At 30.0% G+C, this 26,119-nt stretch overlaps 5 protein-coding genes across 7 annotated transcripts; 3 read left to right on the forward strand and 2 right to left on the reverse strand.

Moving 5' to 3' along the window:
• Window positions 1-828: 828 nt before the first annotated feature.
• LOC111035643 lies at window positions 829-2,644 on the forward strand. The gene is made up of 3 exons (XM_022317340.1): window positions 829-961; window positions 2,000-2,087; window positions 2,200-2,644. The coding sequence occupies exons 1-3, from the start codon at window positions 941-943 to the stop codon at window positions 2,538-2,540; spliced, it is 450 nt and encodes a 149-aa protein (XP_022173032.1). The 5' UTR covers window positions 829-940; the 3' UTR covers window positions 2,541-2,644.
• Window positions 2,645-7,481: 4,837 nt separating this feature from the next.
• Window positions 7,482-13,890, forward strand: LOC111035616 (ubiquitin-protein ligase E3A-like). 3 transcript variants are annotated; one of them, XM_022317305.1, is made up of 14 exons: window positions 7,482-7,594; window positions 8,350-8,468; window positions 9,164-9,848; window positions 10,536-10,762; window positions 10,835-11,030; window positions 11,097-11,446; window positions 11,722-11,913; window positions 11,972-12,286; window positions 12,356-12,500; window positions 12,598-12,812; window positions 12,878-13,045; window positions 13,110-13,265; window positions 13,321-13,538; window positions 13,617-13,890. In XM_022317305.1, exons 3-14 carry the CDS (start codon window positions 9,251-9,253, stop codon window positions 13,735-13,737), a joined length of 2,901 nt encoding a protein of 966 aa, XP_022172997.1. In that variant the 5' UTR covers window positions 7,482-7,594; window positions 8,350-8,468; window positions 9,164-9,250; the 3' UTR covers window positions 13,738-13,890. The 3 variants fall into 3 exon arrangements, with proteins under 3 accessions (XP_022172997.1, XP_022172998.1, XP_022172996.1); XM_022317306.1 differs by having other exon boundaries at window positions 8,350-8,457; XM_022317304.1 differs by lacking the exon at window positions 8,350-8,468 and having other exon boundaries at window positions 7,487-7,594.
• A 227-nt stretch (window positions 13,891-14,117) lies between these two features.
• LOC111035638 (endoplasmic reticulum resident protein 29) lies at window positions 14,118-15,401 on the reverse strand. The gene is made up of 3 exons (XM_022317336.1): window positions 15,104-15,401; window positions 14,820-14,995; window positions 14,118-14,756 (listed from the first exon to the last, which is right to left on the reverse strand). The coding sequence occupies exons 1-3, from the start codon at window positions 15,206-15,208 to the stop codon at window positions 14,291-14,293; spliced, it is 747 nt and encodes a 248-aa protein (XP_022173028.1). The 5' UTR covers window positions 15,209-15,401; the 3' UTR covers window positions 14,118-14,290.
• A 100-nt stretch (window positions 15,402-15,501) lies between these two features.
• Window positions 15,502-18,631, forward strand: LOC111035639 (uncharacterized protein C12orf43 homolog). The gene is made up of 4 exons (XM_022317338.1): window positions 15,502-15,640; window positions 15,784-15,924; window positions 16,693-16,825; window positions 17,808-18,631. The coding sequence occupies exons 2-4, from the start codon at window positions 15,795-15,797 to the stop codon at window positions 18,130-18,132; spliced, it is 588 nt and encodes a 195-aa protein (XP_022173030.1). The 5' UTR covers window positions 15,502-15,640; window positions 15,784-15,794; the 3' UTR covers window positions 18,133-18,631.
• A 4,701-nt stretch (window positions 18,632-23,332) lies between these two features.
• On the reverse strand, window positions 23,333-25,347 carry LOC111035648 (general transcription factor II-I repeat domain-containing protein 2A-like). The gene is made up of 2 exons (XM_022317343.1): window positions 25,282-25,347; window positions 23,333-24,904 (listed from the first exon to the last, which is right to left on the reverse strand). Exon 2 carries the CDS (start codon window positions 24,352-24,354, stop codon window positions 23,428-23,430), a length of 927 nt encoding a protein of 308 aa, XP_022173035.1. The 5' UTR covers window positions 24,355-24,904; window positions 25,282-25,347; the 3' UTR covers window positions 23,333-23,427.
• Window positions 25,348-26,119: the final 772 nt, after the last annotated feature.

Raw genomic sequence — 26,119 nt, forward strand, 5'->3', positions numbered from 1 at the left:
CCTATCCCAACTTGTGTAATTTGTGGCTATAAAACTACATTAGAAATCGTTAAGAAATGGTAAAGGATCGGAAAGTTTTACCTACCTTGCAAATAAAGGTTGCCAAAAACATGTTTTTTCATGTGCAAAGTAAGTTTGTTAAGGATGAAAATAATATATCATTATATATCTAATCATCAATAAAATATTATAACGCAATAATAAATAAATTGTACTCTGGTTAGAAAAAAGAGGTACACACCCATACCTACGACAAGAATACCCATTATTATTATACTAATTTTATTGTACTGTACATTCAAACATTTTTATAATATACTAATGTATTGTCAATATCAAATATTTTAAATACTATACCACAAAAGTAATTAAAGCAATCACTATAATTTCTAAAAATAAAATTTCATTGAAATTATTTCATGAAATTTTCAAAATCTTTCAGGTATTATAATGTTATAGAATTCCAGGCAATGAGTATTCATGTCCGGCAACGCCTAATTTTGAGCGTTATAATAACAATTATTATCTTATTTCGTTACTAATAATTTATAAATATTATTAAGTTTTATTTAAGTGCGAACTGGTGCCCTGTTCATTCCACACGGTCAAGGTCCAAGGTCACTGTCATTTTGACTCGCCAGTCATCATACTATAGTTGTATGCACGCGTTATGCACTCTACAGTCTCCACCCAGCTTATGTATTATGTTTTATTATTATAATATATGCGCTATCCGGATTTTATATTTTCAGATGGACAACGCCCTAGCTGTACGTCGGTTAGACGCCAGAACACCCACCCCGTATCAGTTAGATAGCCATTGACTGTATATATAAGGACCACGGTAGCCGGCATCGCACTACATCAAGTATACACATCAACCAGGTTGAAGTTTGCAGATTCGTTGTAGACAACGCAAGAAGAAATCACCAAACACGAAATGGCTTCTTTCAAGTATCTGGTGAGTGACTTTAACAACGCAATATCTCAGCACAGGGACAGCAGCACAATTTTGTATATGACCGATAAATTATTATTTTTGTGTAACTAAACATACAATTTGTACCTACGACTTAGTAGTTTTCAATCGGTTCTTATAATCTTTTATGAATACAAATTCACACATCGATTATTATACACTAATGTATAATATCATTCAAAAGACTAAGAGCTATTAGTATACCGATATAATATATATCATATATGTAATATAATTTTAAAAGCTTCTATCGAGCACCCGAAAGCTGTAAAAGCAACGAATTGGAGGACTTTAAGTACAATTATCATATCATAACTTGTTTCATATAATATTACCGTCATTCAATGTTGTTCTAACGTAGGTTTAAATGCTTAATCATAACGGAACCTACAATTTCAATTAATTTTCCAGGGTGTTAACTATGATACATTATATTCGGAATTAGAATATTATAACGTGAACTGCTTATCTATTATACGATTAAAAAAAAAAAAAATTATACAATAGAATAAATTATTATACGAGTAGTTGCCAAAATGTAGAACAAACCCGTCAAGAAATTCTCAAAACGCAGGTACACGACTTGAATGAACTCGCTTCTTAGTATTACCCTTTATCGCCAGTGTAATGGTAAACATCAATATTTATACGTGTACGACCATATATTATATATGTATGAAAGTTATAACTTTCGTGCACGCTTAGAACTTGTATAGGCAACAGAAACTTTCAAGCCGTACACTGTTATTTACCTTTAATGTTATCTATATATTGACCATATTCTACTGTCGTATTGCATTGTATACACTTGTACCTATTGTTCTGTGTTTGTACAGATACTACAATAGTTTCAATTTAATAGAAAAAAAAATGTATTAAAAATATAAAATAAAAACGACACAAAGCATAATATTGTTAAATTATGATTTGTGGTTGAAACTCTGCACTGAACCTATATTACTCATGAGTTGACATCAAAATACATGCAATTATTATTACTATTATTGTAACTATTTACAGATATTCATCACCTTGGCCGTGTACTCCGTTGTCGCCGAAGAAGGAGTAAGAGCAAAGAAACATGCCTACATCGCCGCTGCCCCAGCTCGTGAGTACCGACAATACATAAATTATACCACGATAACACACACTTTTAGCCTTTGAAATGGTTTCTGTAAGTCCGACTGAGAGACGTTAATCGATTTTATTTGCCTTCGCAGCGGTTTTGGGTTATTCCGCCTCAGCCCCTGGTTCGTTCTCATATGCCTACTCCGATTACACCAGCTATCCGTACAGCTATCCTTCAGTAGTAGGAGCTGCAGCATACCATGCACCAGCCGCATACCCGGTAGCAGCGTACCCAGCGACAGCTTATGCCACCCACGCATACCCAGCCTACCATGAAGATGACGGCCAATACTGGCCAGGCAAATACGAAAAATCCTACATCCCAGCTTACAAAGCCGGATACCCGAGCTATCCCGGAGATGACGGCAAATACTGGCCAGGCAAATACGAAAAATCCTACATCCCAGCTTACAAGGCCGGATACCACTACTGAACACTCCCACAACAATGATTCTCAACCTTCCGCGGAAAATAAACACCGTAGTCTTTTAATTCTATTTTTAACAATAAAAACATGATCTTTTTTTCATCAATCTATTTTGTTGTTATACTTTCTCTTTCTGTGTCCTGGTTATGACACACAGTATAATAATAGATTTAATATTATTATTGCGTCTATTACGGTTTATGTTTGTATGAATAAAAAAACACTTGGCCACTTGGCCACTTCCCCAAAATTTTAACGATCCCCCTTAAATAATATCCTAACAACGAGCTTATAGCCATATAGGTATATATATAGGATATATAGGATATATATCTAGTATGTACTAAAACATATTTAGAATATCTTTCCTGAATATCTCCTACAGAGTTATATTATATTCATAGAAAAAAATGTCAGTGAACTGAAAGCTGTCTGTGGCCCCCCTTAGGAATTTCGCTTATTCGAGCGCCACATGCCCATTGTCCCTAATACGTAGGTACATTGAATCGCCAAAAAAAGGTTCGTAAATCCGAATACTCGAACAATATTGAATGTTAGTGTAGCCGTGTTTCATAACTTTAGTGAACAGCTTTATTATCATGCCTATCAATAAATTAAATAAACAAAAAGATAGAATGGTTAATTTGATCATTTTGATGGTAATTATAAGTTAGTGGACTACTGCAAAACTACCTATATTTGTATGTTTATATTAAATATATTGAAAGTATAGATAAAGCTGGTAGTGCTGTAGTGGTAATAATGATGACAATGACAATGTATGATATCAAATTTATTGGCACAATACTATATAACTAAAAAAGAAACTATATGGCAATATTATATGATTTGTTTGCCCATTTCAGCCAACACAACAATGGCCAATGAGTATAACTTATACGTTTTGAAGGGCAACCTCTCGCTCTCGGTGTCCAGCCGTTCACTCATTCAGTTCCAATTATTAGGTGGCTGGGAGAAAAAAATAATACTGTTATTAAATTATTAATTTATTATCTTATGGGCTTATCTTACAACAAAAGCACAGCCAGATTCTCATAACTACCACATCCTTAAAAAATTAAAGTATCGTAAAACCCAACGAACAAACACAAGTATAAAGGGAAGTGTTCTTTCCTAGTTAATTTTTTACAATATTTTTTTAAGCAACATGAGAAAAAAATATTCAAATTTAAAAATTTTCGTAACTGGTTTCAAAGTTTAAATATTATAAAAAACCAACTTCAGTGAACACATATAATGTTCTTACCTTTAAGTTAGATAGTAGGTCATCCACTCTAATATTAATTTTAGAAACACAAAATTAGATCTGCAGAATGAAAATTTGTTATGTTGTAAATGTATAAGACAGAAAAGACATAATATTATGTGGGTATGACATCCTCTTAATGCAGATATTTAATTTCATCGCAACATAGATAATAATATTATGTACTATAATATATTCTGTTAAATAAACAACTGTTATATTAATCACTTATTTTACTAAATAATTAAGGTAAATTTATTTTGTACTAATGTACTATAGAACTGATGAACCTAAGACAGGAGCACGCATATGAAGCTGTAGCTTTGTAGAGGGTAAAAAAGAAAATGGACCAACAATTCTCCTTCGTCGTCCTCATTAGTTTGGTGCACATCACTTGATACAGGAGAAAAAAAGGTTTCGTAAAACCACACAGACTGTATCACATGATTATAGGCCATAATAGCGAAAAAAATATTACATTATTACGAAATCCAAAATAACGAAAAAAATATTATTATAATAAGTAGGTATAAAAGTGTAAAAACAAAATAATTATAAAATCATAATATTACATTTGTAGGATTAAGTTATATGTGATACCTTTCAAATACCCAATTAATATTTTCGTAAGTATTGTAGGATAAGGTTAGGTTACGTATTTTTTCTAAAAAAAATTTATATTTTTTTTTTAATGTTTTTTTGGACTAGCAATGAACTGTTCCTGCTTAATGTCTTCTAAATGTTGCTGATGTCTTAAAACATCGATAGATGTCCATCGTTTTGGACGATATGCACCTTAAAATATATATTTAACATAACATTATAAATTATTTTGAATACAGGAAACATTTCCAATACTTCGATTCCTGGAACTTTATTTTTTCTCTATAAGTAAAATTATTAGTAAAAGTGTATTTCTATTAGATTTAATTAAGTCCATAACTCAGAAATCAAATTTAAAAAATATGATTCAAATAGAATAATAAGCGCAACACTTGATCGTCATTCGTCGACTGTCAAGTCATCGAAAGTTGTACAAAACGATTTGATGCTCATCTTCACGTAGTATACACGGTGTACACAGTGCGTGATAAATGCGATAACGGATATTATCTTGAGTCACAGTATTAATAACAAGCTAATAAAGATAATATTTTAATTTATAGTTTTTTCGTATTCCCTTTTTACTATTCAATAATATAATGTGTAATTCCATGAGTTACCTACCTACAATCATAGAATTTTTCTATATCTTGCTATTTTAGCTCGTGGTTTATATTTGTCACAGTATTATTATTATATTATAATAGTAAGTATTTAACTTTTTTTCAGTATAATATAATATTCAGTGACTTGAAAAGTTCATAATTCGGTGACTTGTCGGCTGTCGCAGATATCGATACATTATTTTTCGCTATAACTCAGTTTCGATATTTTGAATTCGCTATTTTTCAATACGCATTTTTTCGTTTTTTTGTTAGGTTATTGTATCACATAATATGCTTGATATTATGGCAGACGATGAAATTGTGTATGAGAACAGTGACAAAATTAGTTCAATTTAACTTGAAATTAATAATTATGTACTAGATTTATCATTGAAACCATTATCGAATTTAAGGTTGGTAGTGCTCAGATACATAGGTATTTCAATAAAAAACTGAATGTGGTCACCTCAGTGGAGCCGATCACGTGATTTATCTAAGACAAATGTCATAGTAGATTATTTAGAGCCCCCCCCCTCTCTTCCCCGACTTCTGTAGGGTACTCAAAGGGTCCGGCTGTGGAATGTGGATCAACAATTTTAACTAGATACCCTCAAATATAAATAAAAACGATATATAAATGAAATGCAGCTGCTACTTAACACTATATTATAACCTATACACTTTTTGACTGCAGTATTAACAATATATTTTTTTCTTAAATACTTAGAATTTTCAAATCTGGCCCTCTTAAAAGTAGATGTAAACTATAATTTGTATCTACTATTTACAACCAATTATCTATAGGAAACCACCTTCAAAGTTAAAAATCCAAATAATTTTCTACTATTTTTCATGTGTGTTACAGACATGTCACAGACACGAATAAAAAAAAAAAAGAACATATTAAAATCAATACATTTGTCAATCAGTCTAAAATCATAAGTGAATTTAAATATTTGTTTAAATAAAACGAAAAAATAAATAATAAAATATTGCATTTAATGTTAAAATAAATAATTTAACATTAAATGTATTTTCATTTTAAAGTTGAACAATAATAACAATGCTTCAAATGTTTTAATCGTTTCTAAAGTTCAAAATTATTTTCTCCAAGAAGAAAATGAAGCAATGAAAGAAGAATAGTTTAGAACCTATAACTATTTTTTTATTTTTTATGTTTATACATCAAATAAATAACATTGTTTTTTAAGTTTTTTTAAAAATAATTATCATTATGACACTTAATTATATAATACATAATAATATGAATAATAGAATATATGAACTTTGATCCAGCTTTTCTACATTTTTTTTTTAGTTGCAATATATCGGTACCTTTGGTCCATATATCGATAACAGGTTGACTTCGATAAATCGACATCGATAAAATACGATACATCGGATTTTCGATTTGATATAGTTTTCGAGACGAATTTTAGTATTTTACTATCCCTAGGTCCTTAGGAGTTAGGCATTCGGCATAAATAAATCCACGGCCCTTAAGTCCATAGATAAATTGTTATTATCTATTCTGTTGAGTAAAAATGTTGTGATAACGAAACTTTAATATCGCTGTGGGTGTGAGGGGAGGGGAATACAGATGATTTTTTACGCCACGACTGTCGACCTTCCCGATTTTCCGTGTCAGCTGTCCACCACCCACACAATGAAAATCCCGATCCACCGTCCAGCTTTACCACCAACATACTCGCGGGCGGCTACCTCCCCGCGCTTGTTTGAAATAGTATCGCGCGTGCGCGACCCCGTGCTCGTACAGTCGTGCCCGTCGTAGTCATCGTCAAATTTTTTATTATTATTGTTATTATTATTCTCCGTCGCCCCGTCGGCCTACGATTTTTTTTCCCACAAAACATCTGATACGCACTTTTCTTCTTTGTTTTGTGCGCGTACGCGGAATGAAAATAAATAAATAAAAAAAGAAAAAAATATCGCGAGAGAGAAGAGTGATTACACGCACACGCACACGCTCGCAGGCGGTCTGCTATCGATTTACCGTGTTGTTCAGTAATAATTGTTCTCTAGTCGCGGCTCTCGACGAGGGTCAACGGCGGACGCGGTGTGTCGAACCTAGGCGTTCGAAGCAACGAGAAACCGAAATAATCGTCGTCATCTTCGACGTTACATAATAATATATATATTATAATATTATCATATTTTACGCAGTTTGACGTTTATCAGTCTTCAGGCGAGGCTTAAAAATCGAATGGCCCGACCGCCGAATCGCGTCAGTCGTAGACTTACAACATTAGCGATCAGTGCCGGATTCACTGTACTTAAATAAATCGCTCATAAACTGTGTAGTGTGTACACACTTTTTGTCGATTTTATAGTATTTGCATTATTTTTACGGTCGGCAGACACCTTATTCCGTGTTCGTTTCGTCGTCGGGCCATCTACACTCTGACTTTGTGTTTGAGCAGGTATCGCAACGCCGCTCCACCGAATCTGATGTCAACATGAAAAGAGACTTGGCCAAGAAATTGATCGAACGTTATTTCTATCTGATCACAGAAGGTTGTGGCAACTCTGATTGTGTAAATGATTACTGTGCATCCAGCAAAAGGGTAAGTAACACTCGTGCCCTCTCTTTGGCGATAATAATCGTATTTTTTCGTACATGGCCCTTTGTATTAGTCCAATTAAACCCATTAAGAAGGTATCCAATTAGAATTTTAGTCTCGGCATAACTATAAACTGGTGTAGATACTGTCCTTGAACATCAAACTAGATACGTCAAATATACAATATATAATAAATAAACAAATACCTCGCTGACAGTACTATTGTTCTGCCCAGTACCTAGTTAAATGTAAATTCTATAGTTTATTTATCTTATACGTGCTATAATATTATAAACTTATAAATAACATTTTTATTTTTATTTTGACTGTATTGTTTGCTATACAAATATTTTTTTTAAAAGGCTCTGAATTATGTTATTTGAGCAGATTGACTTTTACAATTTTGATTAGGTACCTAATGTGTATTACGATTCTATATCCCTACGATTTTATATCTATTATTATTTATTGATCAAGCTTATCACAATAATAAAAAAAAATATTTTCAATCATAACCTTAGAGAAATGTTAACTTACATATTTTTATCCAAATCCATACTTATTATATAATTGTTTTGTTAAATAATAAATAATTTTTTTGTAAATAACAACAATATTTTCTATTTAGTTATCATGCATTTTATGTTCATTATAATAATATACATGTAAAAGTTATGGTTTAATCTATCAGTAGTTTTTTAAAAAAAAAACTAGACTACATTTATAATTTATTTTATTTTATGTTTTATCATTGTTAGGCTTACTACACAACACAGTAAGTCAGTTAGTTTGTGAAACACTCATTCGACCATCCTTCTGAATGTATTAGTTCTTCATAGATCATCGGCTAGCTGAATTATCATTAAGTAACTGTTTGGTAAATCTGTATATTTTTAGAATTCTAGTTAGTCTAACATAATTAACTCAACATATTTAATTAATAAATGCATGTGCCATGTAGGAGAAGATTATACGTTGGCGTTTTACTCAAATTCAGAATTATAATCTTTTAACAACATTTCAAAACTTATATCTAAAAATTATTTATTTAAAATACTAATCTAATCTTATTATAATATTTTTACTAATATTATGTAATTAATTAATATGAAAAACATCACTTTAATTTTATAGTTTTGTATTATTCACTTTTTAGTTGCTACTTGCTAGTCTAGTACTTATGTAACTATTTAATTAATTATAATTTCAAATGTTTTTAAATGTATAAATGTTACTATAAAAAAGTTATATTTAAATTACATCTAATATACACAGATACTGTACCTGTACTTATTATTTCTGCCGTAAAATATTAAAATGAGTCAGTTATACTGTTTAGCGTTGTGATTCATAATGTGTAATATTGTACCTGCCTATAAAATAACTAAAACATATCATCAAATATTCATAATATAAATAACAATTTCAAAAATGCTCGCACACAATTTTAAATTGCCCTTATTCTCATTAAGTCCAAAAATACATTTAAGTCTTGTCTAATAGATTTGGAATACATTTTCAATTAAACATGTTTTACTTAATTGTTATTTATCAATTCCTTTTTTTTTTCAGTGTACTAATGTGGTGTCAGCTAATGATGCAGCCGCTATCGCTATTCAATTATTTCGCCTTGATGCAAGATTGTGTGATCAGCATCCCATGAAAGTAGCAAGAACTACTAATAACCCATCAGTGTCTGGAAATTCTTTACATGATGCCAATACATCATTAGCTTGCTGTAGCAACACCCAAGATACCCTGTGTTTATCACATGATGCTTGTGTTCAAACAAACCATCCATGTACAGTATTTGAAGTAATCCCTGTACATTCAATTGACTTATCTAGACCATTATCAGATGCTCAGATTACTCAAACCACTAGTACTTGTTCTCAAACAAAAGGTGGCAGTAGTTCATCTTCGTTTAAAATAGCCAGTGCTGAACCTATGGCCAAAGAACACAATCCATTCATTGCACCAATTGTTGATTCTATGGCGCAACAAGAAGAAGATACATCTTCTCAAAGGTCTAGAGAAGAAGTTATTGAAAATGTGTTCAAACGTATTGATGAACTTGTAAGCCCTAGTGAACCAAATGATGCAACAAATCATTCAGTAAACAAGGATATTTTGGACCGCTTAGATGTTGCTTCATTGAGTATACCAGATTGTATTATGCATGATGTAGAAGACATAAACTTAGCCTTCATGGAAACTATGAAAAAAACTTTAAAACATATTGCCTCATTTCAAAATGGTAATTTTATAATATTTTTAATATTTTTAAAAAACAATTAAGTACGTGTGACAATATATTGATGCTCGTCTTAATAAAATAGGTCAATGTTATTTTTTATTCAAATTTTGATTCATGTTCTTTGTGTGAATTTAAAAAAAAATCATAAATACTACGCAAAAGGTCAACAGACAGTCTTTTAATAGCATAGGCTGGCACAATGTCAGATTATTATTATTATTATTATTATTATTAACATAATATTATAAAATTATGTATACTGAATTCATATCTATCTATCACTAAATTTACTTACATAATTGATTTTGAAAAAAATTACTATTATTATAGGTATATTATTGATTTATTGGCCAACAATTGTTTCATATATTAGACAAAGTGCACATACTATGATTTGTTTATAAATATTGAAGGTCCTTTCACCACTTGGCTCTAATCCAATACATGCGTTTCAGTTATTTAGCGTGTTATTTTACAAATTTTGGCAACAGCAGATATTATAAGTTTCTTTGTATATGCTTTGTCTTGAATTTAACTTTTGTGAAGATAATCCTCCTACCTATTGTGTGATTAGTAATATTATGAATGTCTGTGTGAAATTTCATTCAGTGTATCATGTGTAATGTCTATGCAATAACATGATGTGTATTTTAAACGTTACTTATCAATATTTTTTAATGTTTCCAGGTATTAAATATTTAACCGAAACCAATTTAATCGAACTAACAAGCCATCAAAAAGGACCTGATCCTTGTAAAGATAATAATGAGTTGCTATCTGCTCTCTACCAAGTATTCTCAACACCAGAGGCATTGGGTAATAGTTTTATAAAACGCCCACCAGAACGCAGAAAAAACTTGCTTAAAGTTCATAATCATGCTAAGACTTCATCCCCCAGTATGTCCAAAGAAAATGTGGGTTTTTTAATCTTCTTCATTTATTTATATGTTAAATTCTAGTATGTAACATAATTTTTACTTGTGTAGATACGTGAAATGGAAATTGAAAAAGAGTTGGATGATAACTCAATAGATGGAGATGATGAGATAGAAGAAGACGAAGATTATGGCGAAAAACAATTAGATGTAGCAGGGTTAGCACGAGCATATGAAACAATGAATTCCCTCCATAATGATGAGTTTTATAAAGATGTTCTCTGTTTAGCTATTAGTTCCTTATGTGGTAAGTATCATAATTTGTAAAACTGTGTTTTATGCCCATTGTACAATTCATATTTTTTTTATTTAGCAAAAATCACGGTAGAATTACATTTTTTTAAGTCAAAATCATTTCCAATCAGTGATAAATATTTAGAAGATGTGTTACATTCGCTCAAAATCATCTATGAAATGCCATGGTTAGATGACTTAGCATTTGTAGAGCGTATAATCCCTAGGCTTGTAGCAGCCACATGTGTACTCCCAGTGGCTGAACAAGCAAAACTTGCAAGATTCTGGAGTGAAATGTCATCTGAAAACACTTTGCGGCGTATATTACACTGCCTCCAAGAAGCTATAACGTTCCAACTAATATCTACTGAATATGATGCAACTTTCCAAGATGAGACTGCTGTTGTCTTTGCTACAAAAACTATGAAGGTAAACAAAACTACATATTTCTATTATATTGGTGCCAAAATTATAACTTAAAAGCTTTTGCTATTTCATTATATCTTTTTTTTTTGAATTTGAGAGTAAGTATCACATCATTGTAATTATTTGTGAGTTATACATAAAATAACCAAATTCATTTTATTTCAATTATACTACTTATCTCTAAATTAACTGTTGCACAATGCGTAGCAAAATTTTGGTAAGTATTCTATATTGTTAAATATTACGTACATTAATATCAATAAACTTATGAGTTATAGATTTTATACTATGCGAGTATTATGGCTGGTGAATGTGATAAAAATGTTGATAAAGAAGATATTAAACAGTCTGATAAAATAGAGAAAAAACCAGAAAATGTAAGGGATGAAAATTTACTTGAAGATATCCTTATTAATTCACATCCAAAGAGTAAAATCAACAAAAGCGATCCATTAGCTGAAATTTTAAATGTAAGTATAGAATTGAATTTAAATATTTTGATTTGAGTTGATCCAATATTTGTTTTAGATAAATATTTTGGCTTGTCGTGCGCCTTTAATTCCTATATCCAAATTTTACAATGAGTTGTTGAGTGATGCACTAGAAATGGATGACGACTACCAAACTTGGAGAGAAAATGGCAATGATAAATTTTCGTATATGTCCCATTCATTTGTACTTACTCCGGCCACCAAAACTCTTGGGCTATACTATGATAATCGAATACGAATGTATGAAAATAGACGTTTTTGTCTCATACAAACCTTAATAGGTCAGCCAACTCATCCTTACCTCAAACTTAAAGTAAGAAGGGAACATGTTGTCCAGGACGCTCTAGTTGAAGTAAATATAATTAACATACTTCTTTTACAGTTGGTATATTTATATTTATATTTGATTTTTCTTATTCAGCTTGAAATGGTAGCAATGCAAAATCCGTCAGATCTCAAAAAACAATTGGCGGTTGAGTTTGACGGTGAACAAGGTGTTGATGAGGGTGGAGTCTCGAAAGAATTCTTCCATCTCATTGTCGAGGAATTATTTAACCCAGACTATGGTAAATATTTTCCACAACCATATTATTTAATTTTTATGTTAGTGGATCATAAATCATATGTTAATTAATATTTTTTATAATTCTTATATTATTTTAGGCATGTTTGTGATTATGAACTCTGATAGTGGAAACCCTACTTATTGGTTTAATTCGTTTTCGTTTGAAACTGCTGCACAATATTCATTGATTGGCCTAATAGTTGGATTAGCGATCTACAACAATGTCATATTGAACATTAATTTACCAATGGTTGTGTATCGGAAGTTACTGGGTAAACGATGCACATTCAACGATCTACAAGATTGGAATCAGGTAGAAGCTTGTAATGTTTTATGTATCATATGGTGTCCCAGATAATATACATTTTTTTTACACAGGAATTGTACAATGGTTTAAAGAATTTGTTGGATTATGAAGAAGATGACATTGAAGAAATGTTCATGCAGACATTTAGAATATGCTACAAAGATGCTTTTGGTGAAATAGTATATCATGACCTCATAGATAATGGAGATAATATAACTGTAAACCATATAAATAAAAGAGTAAGGACCTATTGGTGTATCATTCTATGAAATTGTTGAAAATATTTTTGATGCACTATTTTAGGAATTTGTGGATAAATATGCAGACTTTTTACTAAATGAATCAATTGGAGTACAGTTCAATGCATTCTACCGTGGATTCCAAAATGTTATGGAAGAATCTCCATTACAATACTTATTCTGGCCTGAAGAACTTGAGCAGATAGTGTGTGGCAGTAAAGTAAGATTACATTACTGTTTTTTCTTAGATGTCAGTTCTAAAAATGGTTTTTCAGGTATTTGATATGTCCGAGTTAGAAGAAACCACACTTTATGAAGGCGGATATCACAAAGAAACACAAGTTATTAAAAATTTCTGGGATTTTGCCCATTCACTACCTAGAGTCTCTCAGCAGAAGTTACTACAATTCACAACGGGAAGTGATAGAGTTCCTGTTGGTGGCCTTGGAAAATTAAAACTGACCATCACAAGAAATGGTTCAGATTCTGACAGGTATGCATTCAATAAAACATAGTATCACATTATTCCCCTTTTATGCATATTAAAATCAATCATTGCCTTGTCGTACAGGCTACCTACCGCACATACCTGTTTCAACGTCTTATTGTTACCTGAATACAGCAGTAAAGAGAAACTTGATGAGCGACTATCAAAAGCTATCAATTATGCTGAAGGGTTTGGCATGATATAAAACCAATAAGTAAAAACACCCACCTATGAATTGTGCTACATTTGTTTGAGTACAATCAAAGTTTTTAGAAATTAATAAGTTTGTTTTCAAATCTTGTATAATTTGTATAATAATAAGTTTGATTAATTTTATTAAATTTATGTTGAATTATAACTGCATTGTAGTCATGTTTAAAAAAACAACCTGTTTTATTTCAGTAAAGTATTAAAAAAGAATCAAATTTGATTACAATTTTTAAACTTGTGAGAAAAAATGTAAATACATTTCATTGAATAACTAAAATAAATTAGTAATTAAATTTTAACATGCACTGTAGGAAATTTCCAAAAATAAACTAATATGTTCATAAAATTTAAAATATTTTATTAACTATTAACAAGTATGAGTGAATTTTGTTTTATATTGTGAATAATTCATACATAATTGAATTATAATTGTTCTTCACTTGATGTTTATCATTGATCATTGAAGTGATTATAAAAATAGTTTACAAAAATATAACAACCCCCAAAAATACCTTATTTAAATAAGTAGCATATCAAACAAAAAAAGTTTACAGCTCGTCATGCTGTACTTTGAATGATTCCAAAATGTTTAAACGAACACTCAAGTCTGCTTTTTTCTCTTGGGTCATTGAACCCTTAAGCACATTGTTGATGCGAACAGTTTCTGTGTGGAAAAACTCGTCACCCTTTTCTAAAGCTTTTCTCATACTCTTCACGTACACCTCGGCTGACTTTTGCTTTTGCTTGCCCTCGCTGCTGTCCCACAATTTCTCAGCTCTCAACAATATATCTTTGCGTTTATCCACTGATTTTTCCTTGGCGAATTCTGATGCTAAACCATCAAACTTTTCTAATGTACCTGGAAGTCCAATGTACAAGATTTCTTTGCTATGTTTAACCACAAATTTTTGTAATTTTTCCTGGTTAAAATCTTCATCGTTAAACACATATGGCTCAGACTGGCCACTCACAAACAACTTAACGATTGGGTAATCTTTTTTTGACACACCATACCTTGATGACAAAAAAATGAATAAGTACACAGTAATTTTTTATAAACAGATAAATCTATCAAACCTGATGGCCAAATCTTCATTATCTTTTTCTCCATAATCTTTCACAGGTACTTCAGCAACGAGCAAATCTTCTACTGATTGATAAGCAGAACCCAACTTTACAAATTCTTCGTGTTTTTCGCCATATGGGTATGATACATCAAATTTCACGATTGATACTTTAAATTTTGAAAGAACCTATTGACAGAGAAACTGTAACTAAACACTATTGTATAATATTAATATGCTGTTCAGATATCAGCAACAACTACACCCCCCCAAAAAAAAAACATTCAGTCTGATTACCTTATCGAAAGTCAACGAGTCTAAAGAAACTATTCCTTTAGATTGTGTAGCACGACATGCGCAAAAATACAGCGCGAGTACTGACAGGGTCTGAATAAAAAACATTTTATCAAAACAGAAGTTGGATGAGCGTTCGATTCACAACTCCAGAAGTCCAGACTTAAAAGAGTAAATAAGAGTAAATATGTTCTAGGTGTAATTTATGACGACATTACTATAGAACATATTAATAATGATAATTTATATTGTAAATTTATATATTATTTGAACTCGAACGTACGTTTGACCACGTACATCATAATAATAATAAAGTGTAACAATATTATTATTTATTATCATTATTGCTGTTGTTACCACGTATATATCCTTATCAACAGCGGTACTTTTGTGATACCACCAGAATAAATTATTATTGTCTGATAATCTGATAACGTTTGAATTATGGAGAACCGAACTATCTTTAAACAGTGGAAAACCAAGAACGCTGCTTGAAGCGCGACGTGAGGAATGCTAATTCGAACGAAGAACGAAACATAGGTACTATAATCATTGGAAAAAAGTTATTTCGTAAAATTACCTTGTGACGTTTGTTTGAGCAGTGTTTTAAAATTTAAAACGTCTTGCTTATGAGAATGATAACTGTCAATCCGGTGGTAATGATTCTATTTTGCTCCTTTCAGACGTCAGCGCCATGTCGGATGATTCGTCGTCGGAAGATGAGATCACAAAGCGGATACTTAAAGACTCAATTGACACTGATCTACTAACTAACGATTTATATAGCAGCAACCCCAGCAAGAAGTCCTTAGACAAAATTAAAAGTGAGTGTTAGTTTTGTTTTTTAAAGTAACTGTAAAGTACAGAAACTCAGTGTATAAATTTAAAAAAAAAATATGGTAATATAAAACAATAATTTGTTCACATTGAATCAAAATTATTTTATTTTAAATAGAAAAATGTTGGTACAATCTTTGTTTCATGTACAATTAGCAAATGTGTTTTTAAAAAAAATAACTTGAGATTTTATTTCATATCATAATTTTGTTGAAGGAGCTTAGATTTGTTTACATTCCAAAAGTACAATTATGAATCTAGTGAAGCATTAAGAATTCTGAAAATATGTTTGAATTTTCTTGTATTTTTGATTTTATTCTTTTATTTTTAAAAGAAACTAGAAATTATAATATTGTTATGATTTCTTTTTGAAGAAGTTAATAGTCGCTGGGCAGACTTGTCTATGGAACATCTGCTATTTATGTATATGTTATTGATATTTTAGATATTTTGTTAAGTTATCAATAAAATAGGTAATTGTTTTTTCCAACATTTAATGATTTCAATTTAAAAATAATTATTCATTAATACCACTTAGAATATTAGTAAATATGTTTAGAATAAAAAAGGTATTAAAATATAAAAATATACAATTTGACCTTGTGGAACTATGCTATGAACAATTGTGCATCTTACTCAGATTAATTTAAATTATTGAAATTGAATATACAAATGTTCCTGGCTATTCTGATAAGTATTTAAGTAACTATCCTAACTAATAGATAAACTGCTAATACAATAACTTTTTATTTTAGGTATCAACACAGTACAAATTAAACCATCTCTTAGACATATTATCGAAGACGATGGACATAATCACAATTTTATCAAGGTGACTCCAGAATTTCAAGAATTTGTTGCTAAAAGCTTATTCAAACATTTAGAAAGGTAAAATGTAACGCAAAATAAAGTTAATAAACTCTTGTAACTAACTAAAGTCTCTAATATGTAGGAAATATAAGTGTTCATTCAATATACATGATGCCACTAGGCAAAATCTGTTCGTAGTGACAATAATTAATAATTATTTGTATTTGGTGTGCGGATTATGTGTGCTTGATTCTTTTCATAATCATATTATATAATTATTGGATTTTTAAATAGAAAACTGTCATTCTACCTTATTCTGTTTATTCTGTTTGCCAATAATATCACTGAATACATAAAAATACTAAGCAATATAATTTAGAATACATCACAAAGTAGAATCTTCAAAATAAATTGTAAAATATTGTAATTAATGTAAAATATAATATGCAAATAATAAATATTAGAATTTAAGACAATTTTCTATAATATAACTAGAATCCCAATAGCCAATGCTGCAAGAAGTTAAATAAAAAATTATATTTTAATTCTGTGATAGTAGTATTTTATGCATTATTAACAATAATTATTAGTGTGTGGTGTTTATTCGTTGGTTCATTGTGCATGTTAAACAAAATGTCGGTAATTGAAGAATTGTATGGAATTATTCAAACCCAAAAATCAGTTTTAGCTTAAAAAATAATAAAACTAATTCATTCCATAATTATTTTGGTAAACTGATACAGAGATCAACTTTAGAAGAAAAAATGTGTAGTCCATGGGTTAAAACATCTTGTTACCTAGTAGTTCACCATTTAAAATATAAATAAATCCTGCAGTCTGGTAGATTGCCTAATGAACGATTACTGAAATATAATTTCTTATGGCATTCTAAAAGTAACCTCAACAAAACATCAAAACTTACACGTTGAGTGTGTTTGATGCCAATAATTTCAAGTTTCCCATGTGTGTTATACCTTATACTTCTAAAATATTTTTTTTATTGTAGAGCCCTGTGTGTTTAATATAATATAATTAGTATTGTATTTTAATCTTTTTTTAGTGAAATAATTGAAAAAAAGAAAAAACATAAAAAACTCAAAATAGACAATACTGATGAATCAAGAGGTATTCATTTATTCAATGGATCAGCTAAATTACTCAACTCTTCATTAGATGAACCCACAACTGAGATAAAGAGAAAACGTCATCTTAAAAATACCAGTGATGAAGTCATACTACAGCGTGCTTCTGAAACGGCTGTGTCACCTGAATGGATATTAAACAGAGATGCTGTTCAAGGTTGGGCAAAAGTGACCAAAGGAAAAATCATGAAAGTTAAAAGTAACCGTGAAGGTTCATTTGATATAATCGATGATGAAGTATAGAAGTGCATTTCATAGCTCCTAAAATTATATGATAGAAATATGAAGATTTTTTACAAGACATTGGTGTATTATTGTCAACTATTGCACTGCCTACTAATAAAGTGTCACTGCCTTCTCTTTAGAGGATCCTTTATAATATGTATAAACATGTTCTGCTGTGCTAAAATAGTATAAGACATAACTGTACAACAGTTTTGGTTAATTTATAGTTTGTTGTATATTTAAGTCAAATATGAATATCACTCAAATGTAATGTTTTTATTAAAATTTACTTAACTCTAAAGTATTGTCTCTTTTGTCATTGATTTCTTCATATATTTAGCTAAAAAAATGTTGAAATAACTATTTAATTGTTATCAACAAATCATTTCAAAGCGAGCTTAATCAAAGATGTGTTATTCTGTAAGTGATGTCCATATTCACATGACTTCAGTAAATTGTAAATTTGTAAGTAGAAGTTTAGAATTTCTATACAATAAAAGTATTAATAACATACGCATATCACATGTTTTTTTTCATCATTAATTATTTATTCACACCAGATTAAGGAATACACCGGGCTTATTCTTAACACTTGTCAATTTACATTTTTGTGAACCAATTATTTATTTGATATAATCATTTTAATTGTCTTTCTACCTTTTAAGCCGATTATTAAAATAAGTTATCTTAAACTTATTAATATATGATATATAATAAAATCAAATAGGAAATTAATTTACTATTTACACCATATTATGTTGAAAAATCACATTTACAAGATAATTATTTATTGGATTATGACTGTTAGATATAGGTAATCCAAATAGTATAAAAACTCTGATAGATTATTAGGCAATGAAATAAACATTCATTATTTTTCTTATTAGATTAAAAATAGCAATTATACAGAAAGACAGCAGCGCAGTAGTGTTTTTTCTCGGGTGATGATGATATAGTGTCAATTACTCTATGGAGTTGGTGAGTGGTCTGAAGCCAAATTATGTATCTGGAATAGTTTTTGCCATGGAATCTAGAGGAATGAGCCTTTTTTAGAATTTTTTCGAATGATGTAGATAGTGTTGGGAGTGGACTTATGGGGTGGTAAGAGGTTATTTTTTCGGGAGACTAGTTTGACAGCAATACCTATGAATAATAATTGTTAAACTATAATATATACTAAAACTTAAAAGAATATAATATTTATTAGTAAAAGTGGATTTATAAATTTTTAAATCCACTCTGATAATAATAATACAATAAATTAACCGTTAACTTTTGATTAAAAATATATACATATATAAGTTATACATATTATTAGGGAATAGGGGCCTTACATGAGCATGCATTTTTTCCGCCAAAAAACTGATTCCCTGATTGGAATTGGGTTTTAAATATTTTTAATACATGAACTAAAAATACATAATTATATTATTATTTTAATATAATAAATGTATACGATATACCTAGGTTTCGGAGGGGTTCGAACCCCAATCCTCCAACCGCTATATAATGCTTTATTGCTCTGCTCAGAATCTTATATGAACATTAGTTATTAAAATGTTAATTATTGTTAAAATGATTGTTATGTAACCTGAATTACAAACAATTAAGACCGTCATAGCCTAGAATCGTTTTTCATCATGCACAATAATTTATAATGTAATTCAAATTTAACACATTCATTACTCTGCAATGATGAGGTAACTGGACAGTGGACACCCATGCTGACAGCAAAGTAATTACCTACCTACTTGACAGATTTTTATTATTGAAATTGAAATTAAAATTAAATCTCTTTACAGCTTTACTTGAACATAAGTGCTTGGTAGATCTCCAACTGTTACACGAGGACAGAAACACTACAGAGAGAAAGGTTGACATTTTCAATTTTATTTGGTATGATAATTCAGGGGTATAAAATGTTTAAAATTTAAAACTTTTATAAAATGAATAAAAATTGGATAAAAAAAGTTCTAACGTTTAAGAACAATATAAGAAATGAAAACTTTAAGAGAAACAAACCATTTTTGATTTAAAAACGGATTAATATTCACTACGGAAGCTTGGTTGACTTAATGGGATTTAGAGGTTATTGAAAGAGGATTAAAAAAATCATATATGTACCTATTGTACACGTCTAGTGTTGCGCAATGACTATTCGCACCATTTTAAGTAATGAGTACCTATACTAATTATGAATTTTATTTTTCTGCAGATTGTTTTAATTGAGTTATTATGGTATAATGAAATCAAAACAGAAAACTCATGGTCTACGTTATCACAATAATCGTATATAGGTATGTACAACACATACCTACGGATCAAATTAACTAATTAGTATAATCCAAGCTCTAAATTGATACGATATAGAAGTTCAACGAAAAATGTATAGCACGGCATTTCAAATCTCAACGATTATAATATCATCTTGACACGTAGGTAGGTACCAAAATATTATACATTTGCCTGAACGTTGTGTTGCCGCTTCAACTGCTGTAGGTAGGTACTTTTAAAACCGCCGTTGTATCACGTGCTCCATGGAAATTAACAAGGGCCACGTGCACGTAGCTGAAAGATGATCAAAAATGATAGAGCCCAACAGGTTTATAGAGACAACCATCAGTGGTGTTATAGTAATACCACAGAATACCTAAATGAAATTTAATAAATTAATTTCATTTATTCTGTGGTAATACAATAATATTATAAGGATTTGAGGCAGCAAACGTGGACAGAGTCTGTTCTAGCTGACTAGTGACTTGTCATTGTATTAACCACCTGCACACGATGACAGGTTTACTTATACAGTTATACATAGGCAGTCGGCAACTTTTGATTGCGATTTTAGTGCACAATGAATATTATCAATAGACAATAACTTGTTTTCCGAGTTCTCTATTGTCTCGTGGTTTTAATAGGCGGCTCGATACTACCTATCATCCATATAGCCATTTAGGATGTTTATTTATTTAGCAGCTAGGTATCGTGAAATAGTTAATTGAGTTAATTGGTAGTGTGTTGACAATACGTTTGAAGTATACTTAATATGGTACCAAAGTGTGATTATGGCACTTGAGTAATGAAAATAGTCAAAAATATAATAAGTTGGTTTAACAATATATAGTGCACTTCTTAAAGTAATCAAGGTCAGAGCAGCGTATTAAGTAATAACTATATATTGTGTACATAACTAAATAGGTACATTAAAATGATAATTTCAAAGCATTTGCTGATACTAGTGGACAGTGGTCATTATAAAATTTCCAATATACTTTTCATTATCACCAAAAAAAAGGAAAACCGGAGTTTAATAGCAGGGAAAAGTGAAAACGGGAATTTTTACGCAAAACCTGTAACTCCTATTTTCAACCAAAACAATTTAGTTTTTTTCGTGTAGCTCAAAACGAATTACCATAGATACTTGAAAGTTGAAATGTTCACCTAATGTTTATATTATCATTGTTACACAATATGGTAGGACAGAGTAGGAGTATAGAATAGGACATGCCTAAATGAATCCCGAGAAAAAATCACCAAATCAATCATTTAGTTTTTAAATCTTAAAAATTATAAAAAAAAAATATACAGGTAATTATAATACTATAATATAATATAATATTAGTTAGTGCGCCAAAAAAAAAAAATATATATATAATAATTATAATAAAATTATAGTCAGGTTCGGTTCAATTGGTTCGTTTTCTTACAATTTTAGACATAGCTGTCAAAAGTCTCCAATGCTTAATTTTATTTATCTTCACTTTGTCTTATAACTAACTCTTTAAAGCGGGTGTTTACCGTTTCTGTTTGATTTTGTACGTCTAATTGGTTCACATTGGTTTATATATTATATAATGCGTATATAGATATAAAATGTACTTGTGATAAAATATTGAAGAATGAAATATAATATATATATGTGTGTAGAGGTACTGAATGCCATAATAACCTTTATTTGTTTTCAAGTGTTTTCAAGTTGCACCTTATTATTTTTATTATTTTTTCATAAATAATTTTTATTAATTATTATATATAATAATACATAATAATATTTTTTTTACTATTATAATTTAAATAAGTACTAAATAGTTGCTTTGGGGATTTTTTTTCGATTGCCACACAAATATATCATAAAATATACCTACTTATAGGTAATTAGTAATATAGTTGGATGACTTGACCTTCTTCGGTCAGAATCGTTTTCCGTATCCGATTATTTATCATTGAATTCATAAGTTCATACTTCGTATGAACTATATGTTTATATTATTTGTAATTGATCCCGTGCACTTCGTTGCCCGTTAAAAATGTCAAATCTATATGAGACTCGCTCGTGATAATGCGAACAGTATATTATCAAGTAGACAATTCACCTAGGTGCATAATCTATAAGACTAATATGTTTTATTTTTTTATTTTGATTGTGGACACGCCGACGAGCGGTTATAAGTTCAACTCAGACACCTTGGTAGGCAATTTGCATAAATTTGATTTGATGCTTGCTTATGTACCTGATCGTCCGATTAACCAATGGCAACCAAAAAACAAAAGAAATACTAATTTCTACTAAAAAATTAAGAATAGGTTGTCGAAATTCATTTCTCGGAACAATTCATATCTACACGCCGATTTTTTACATTTGACAGACAAAAGGTCAAGTTGCAGGTAACTGAAAACTCTCTTAGGAAAACCTAACCTTTCAATATATGTACAATTTGCACGTTTATTTTAATTAATACCTAATTTTCCGTGCAACTGTCTTAATTTTTTCTTTCATATAAAGCTTCTCCTGACAATAACAAATGTAACAAAAAAATAATGAAATCAGTCCAGCCGTTCACGAGTGATGCCGTGATCAAGAAAAATAGGGATTCATTTTTATCTATATAATTAGTTTTGTTACTTTTAAATATAAAAGTTAGACATATGCTGTAGCTAACTTTTTTGTAGGCATTATCAAACGCTACAACTTTTTTATAGAACTCAATAATATATATCTCATCGTTAAGACTGCGTTCGTAAGAAACAATTGCGTTCGAGTGTTTTTTTTCCGACTTACTGTGCAAATCTGACTACACGAAAAAGTATTTTCATTTTTCAGGTTAAAATATAGCCCAGGGATGACCAACCCAAATGATCTTGCGGGCCACTTTGTAAATACATTACAATCCTGCGGGCCACATATAGGGTTGCAAAAAAAAAAGGTCATCAGCCAAAATATTAATATAATCACATATTTTTTTATTCAAAATTAGGCCACATATAAAATAATAAAAGTATTTAATACAAAAAAAATGGAGTAAACATTACTATTTAGTGAGATATTTGCTTCTCAACTCGTTCACTAAGCTTTTTTAAATCAATAGAAATGCTTGTATTTGCACACCATAATTGATATTGCAGGTTTTCATCTGTTAAGTTTGAGCGTGATTTATCTTTGGCGAATTTCATTTTCGAAAAAAACGATTCACAAGTGTAAGTCGATCCAAAGGCACTCACAACTTTTTGTGCCAGATTTCTCAAATTGGGAAAAAAATTTTTTGTGATATTAATATTATAAAAATCTATTTTTGATTTTGATGCTTCAAAAATGTGTTTTAATTCATTATTGCAGCATTGTAAGTCAATGAGTTCCATTTGAAGATATTCTGGGGCCGAATTGACATCAGTATGAAAAGGAGATGAATATATTTCAAATATTGTCTTGTATTTGTCTAAATTAGTGAAACGACTTTCAAAAGCAGCTATAAGTTTCCTTATTTCTTGTGCATATTTAATGCTATCGATATGTTTTGAAATTTTCAATTCGTTTAGCAATGGAAAGTGTTGAACGTTATTATTTTTGAATTGAAATTCATATAACAATAATTTCTTCTGAAATGCATTGATGTAATTACACGAGTCAATTATTAAATTATCTTTTCCCTGTAATGATATATTTAATTGGTTCAGTTTTTCGACAATATCCACTAAAAAGCATAAATCTAATAACCATTCGTCATTACTTAATTCTAATACTGGTTTTTGTTTATCATTCATAAACAAGTCAATTTCATGAAGTAACTCATAAAATCGCTTTAAACATTTTCCACCGCTTAACCATTTGACATGACTGAAATATTCTACGTCACCATATTCTGAATCCAATTCTTTCAGGAACTCCTTAAATTGTCGGTGGGGACGCGCATGTGATCGAATGTAATTCACTGTTTTTATGACTACTTGCATAACATGGTTCATCGATAATGCTCGAGAACATAGATTTTGTTGTGAATCAAACAATGGATTATAAATAAATCATCTCTTTTCCAAAAATTATTAGTTTTTCTGGTAGATTCTATTTTATCGATCAGTAATTTTATAGCTCCTTTTTCTTTACCAACCATAGCAGGTGCACCATCAGTTGATATTCCAGAAATAATTTCCAAATCCAAATTGTTTTCGCATAAACTGTTTTCAACAGCGTGAAAAATATCTTCACCTTTTGTAGTTCCTTTCAAACTTATCAATTTTAACATTTCTTCAGTTATTTAAAATGATTCATTTACTCCACGAACGAATATTACAAGTTGAGCTGTATCTGATATATCTGTACTTTCGTCAAATGCAATAGAAAAATATTTGAAATCTTGAATTCGATCGCGTAGTTTTACAATAATTTCGTTTGAAATGTCATTAATTCGACGACATACTGTTTGTCGGGATAAACTTTTATTTGAAAATAGTTTATTCTCATCGGGTGAAATATCCTTTGCTACAGCTTCCAAACATTCTTTCACAAATCCACCATCTGAAAATTTTTTATTTTTTTTTGCAATCAAAAATGAGACAGAATAACGATATCAGATGGTCGCTTTAATGCTGAACCAAACATTTTTTTATTGAATTTTCAATTGTGACATAAACTCCCTGAGCTTCAATTGTTTCACTTCACTACTAAATTTCAAATAATAATTATGTTTTGTTTCATAATGCCTTTTAAAGTTATATTCTTTAAATACAGCGACTGTTTCTCGGCAAATCAAACACATTAATGTTGTGTTTTGAATTATAAAGAAGTACTTTTCTTCCCACTCCTCACTGTACTATCTATTTTCTTCTACTATTTTTCTTTTTTGCACCACTCATATTTAAAATAAATAATAAAATAATAAAAAAAGTACGTACTTTTCCACACTGAACGCACTCAACATTCACAGCGAACGCATAGATTATGACTGTTATTAGCCACGTTTTATTTTAACAATACAATTTGCTACAAGCTGGTGTCTACTCGTATATATTTTTATCAGATTAGATTAGAATTATTACTTTTGTTGCGATTACGTTGTTAATAATACAGATACCGCGTTGGACATACCAAAATATTCTATCGGCGCAAAAATAATTTTTTTGTTGTAAATATTTGATAAATGTCGCGGGCCGCAGATTGGTCATCCATAGCCTATTGCACTTATACATTACACAAATAATGAAGTTTTATATTGGTAAAAGAATTTTCAAAATCGGTTCAGTAGATCCACAGATTACCCCTACGACCTCAAAAACTTTAACTCTTTATAATAATATATAGTATGTATATTGTATACAATCATAATATATATTTATTATATAATATCTTTAAAAACTACCTAATAAAACCAAGTTATTTAACCATGGTTTATAGTTTATATAGTATTTTTCTTATAATTTCGTATCTTAGTACCCAAACTCATAACAATTTTAGGTACCAACCTAGCCCAAACAACATAGTTTGGGATATAGTGCAGGCAAATAAATAAAATGCATACACGTGCTGCGCCGATATTAACACTTACCTAATTAATGGTGCACTGATCACGGACCATAGGTCTGCAACTGCTATAATTATTGCAGTGCAATTGTTGATCTCTTTTCTATCGGTGTTATCAAAAATCAATACATATACGACTTACAACCGTTCTTGCAATATCGTAATATAAATATATGAATATGTACATGATCATAATATGATATTAATATTATT

This window comes from Myzus persicae, unplaced genomic scaffold (assembly GCF_001856785.1).
Source record: "Myzus persicae strain clone G006 unplaced genomic scaffold, MPER_G0061.0, whole genome shotgun sequence".
Classification (NCBI taxonomy): domain Eukaryota; kingdom Metazoa; phylum Arthropoda; class Insecta; order Hemiptera; family Aphididae; genus Myzus; species Myzus persicae.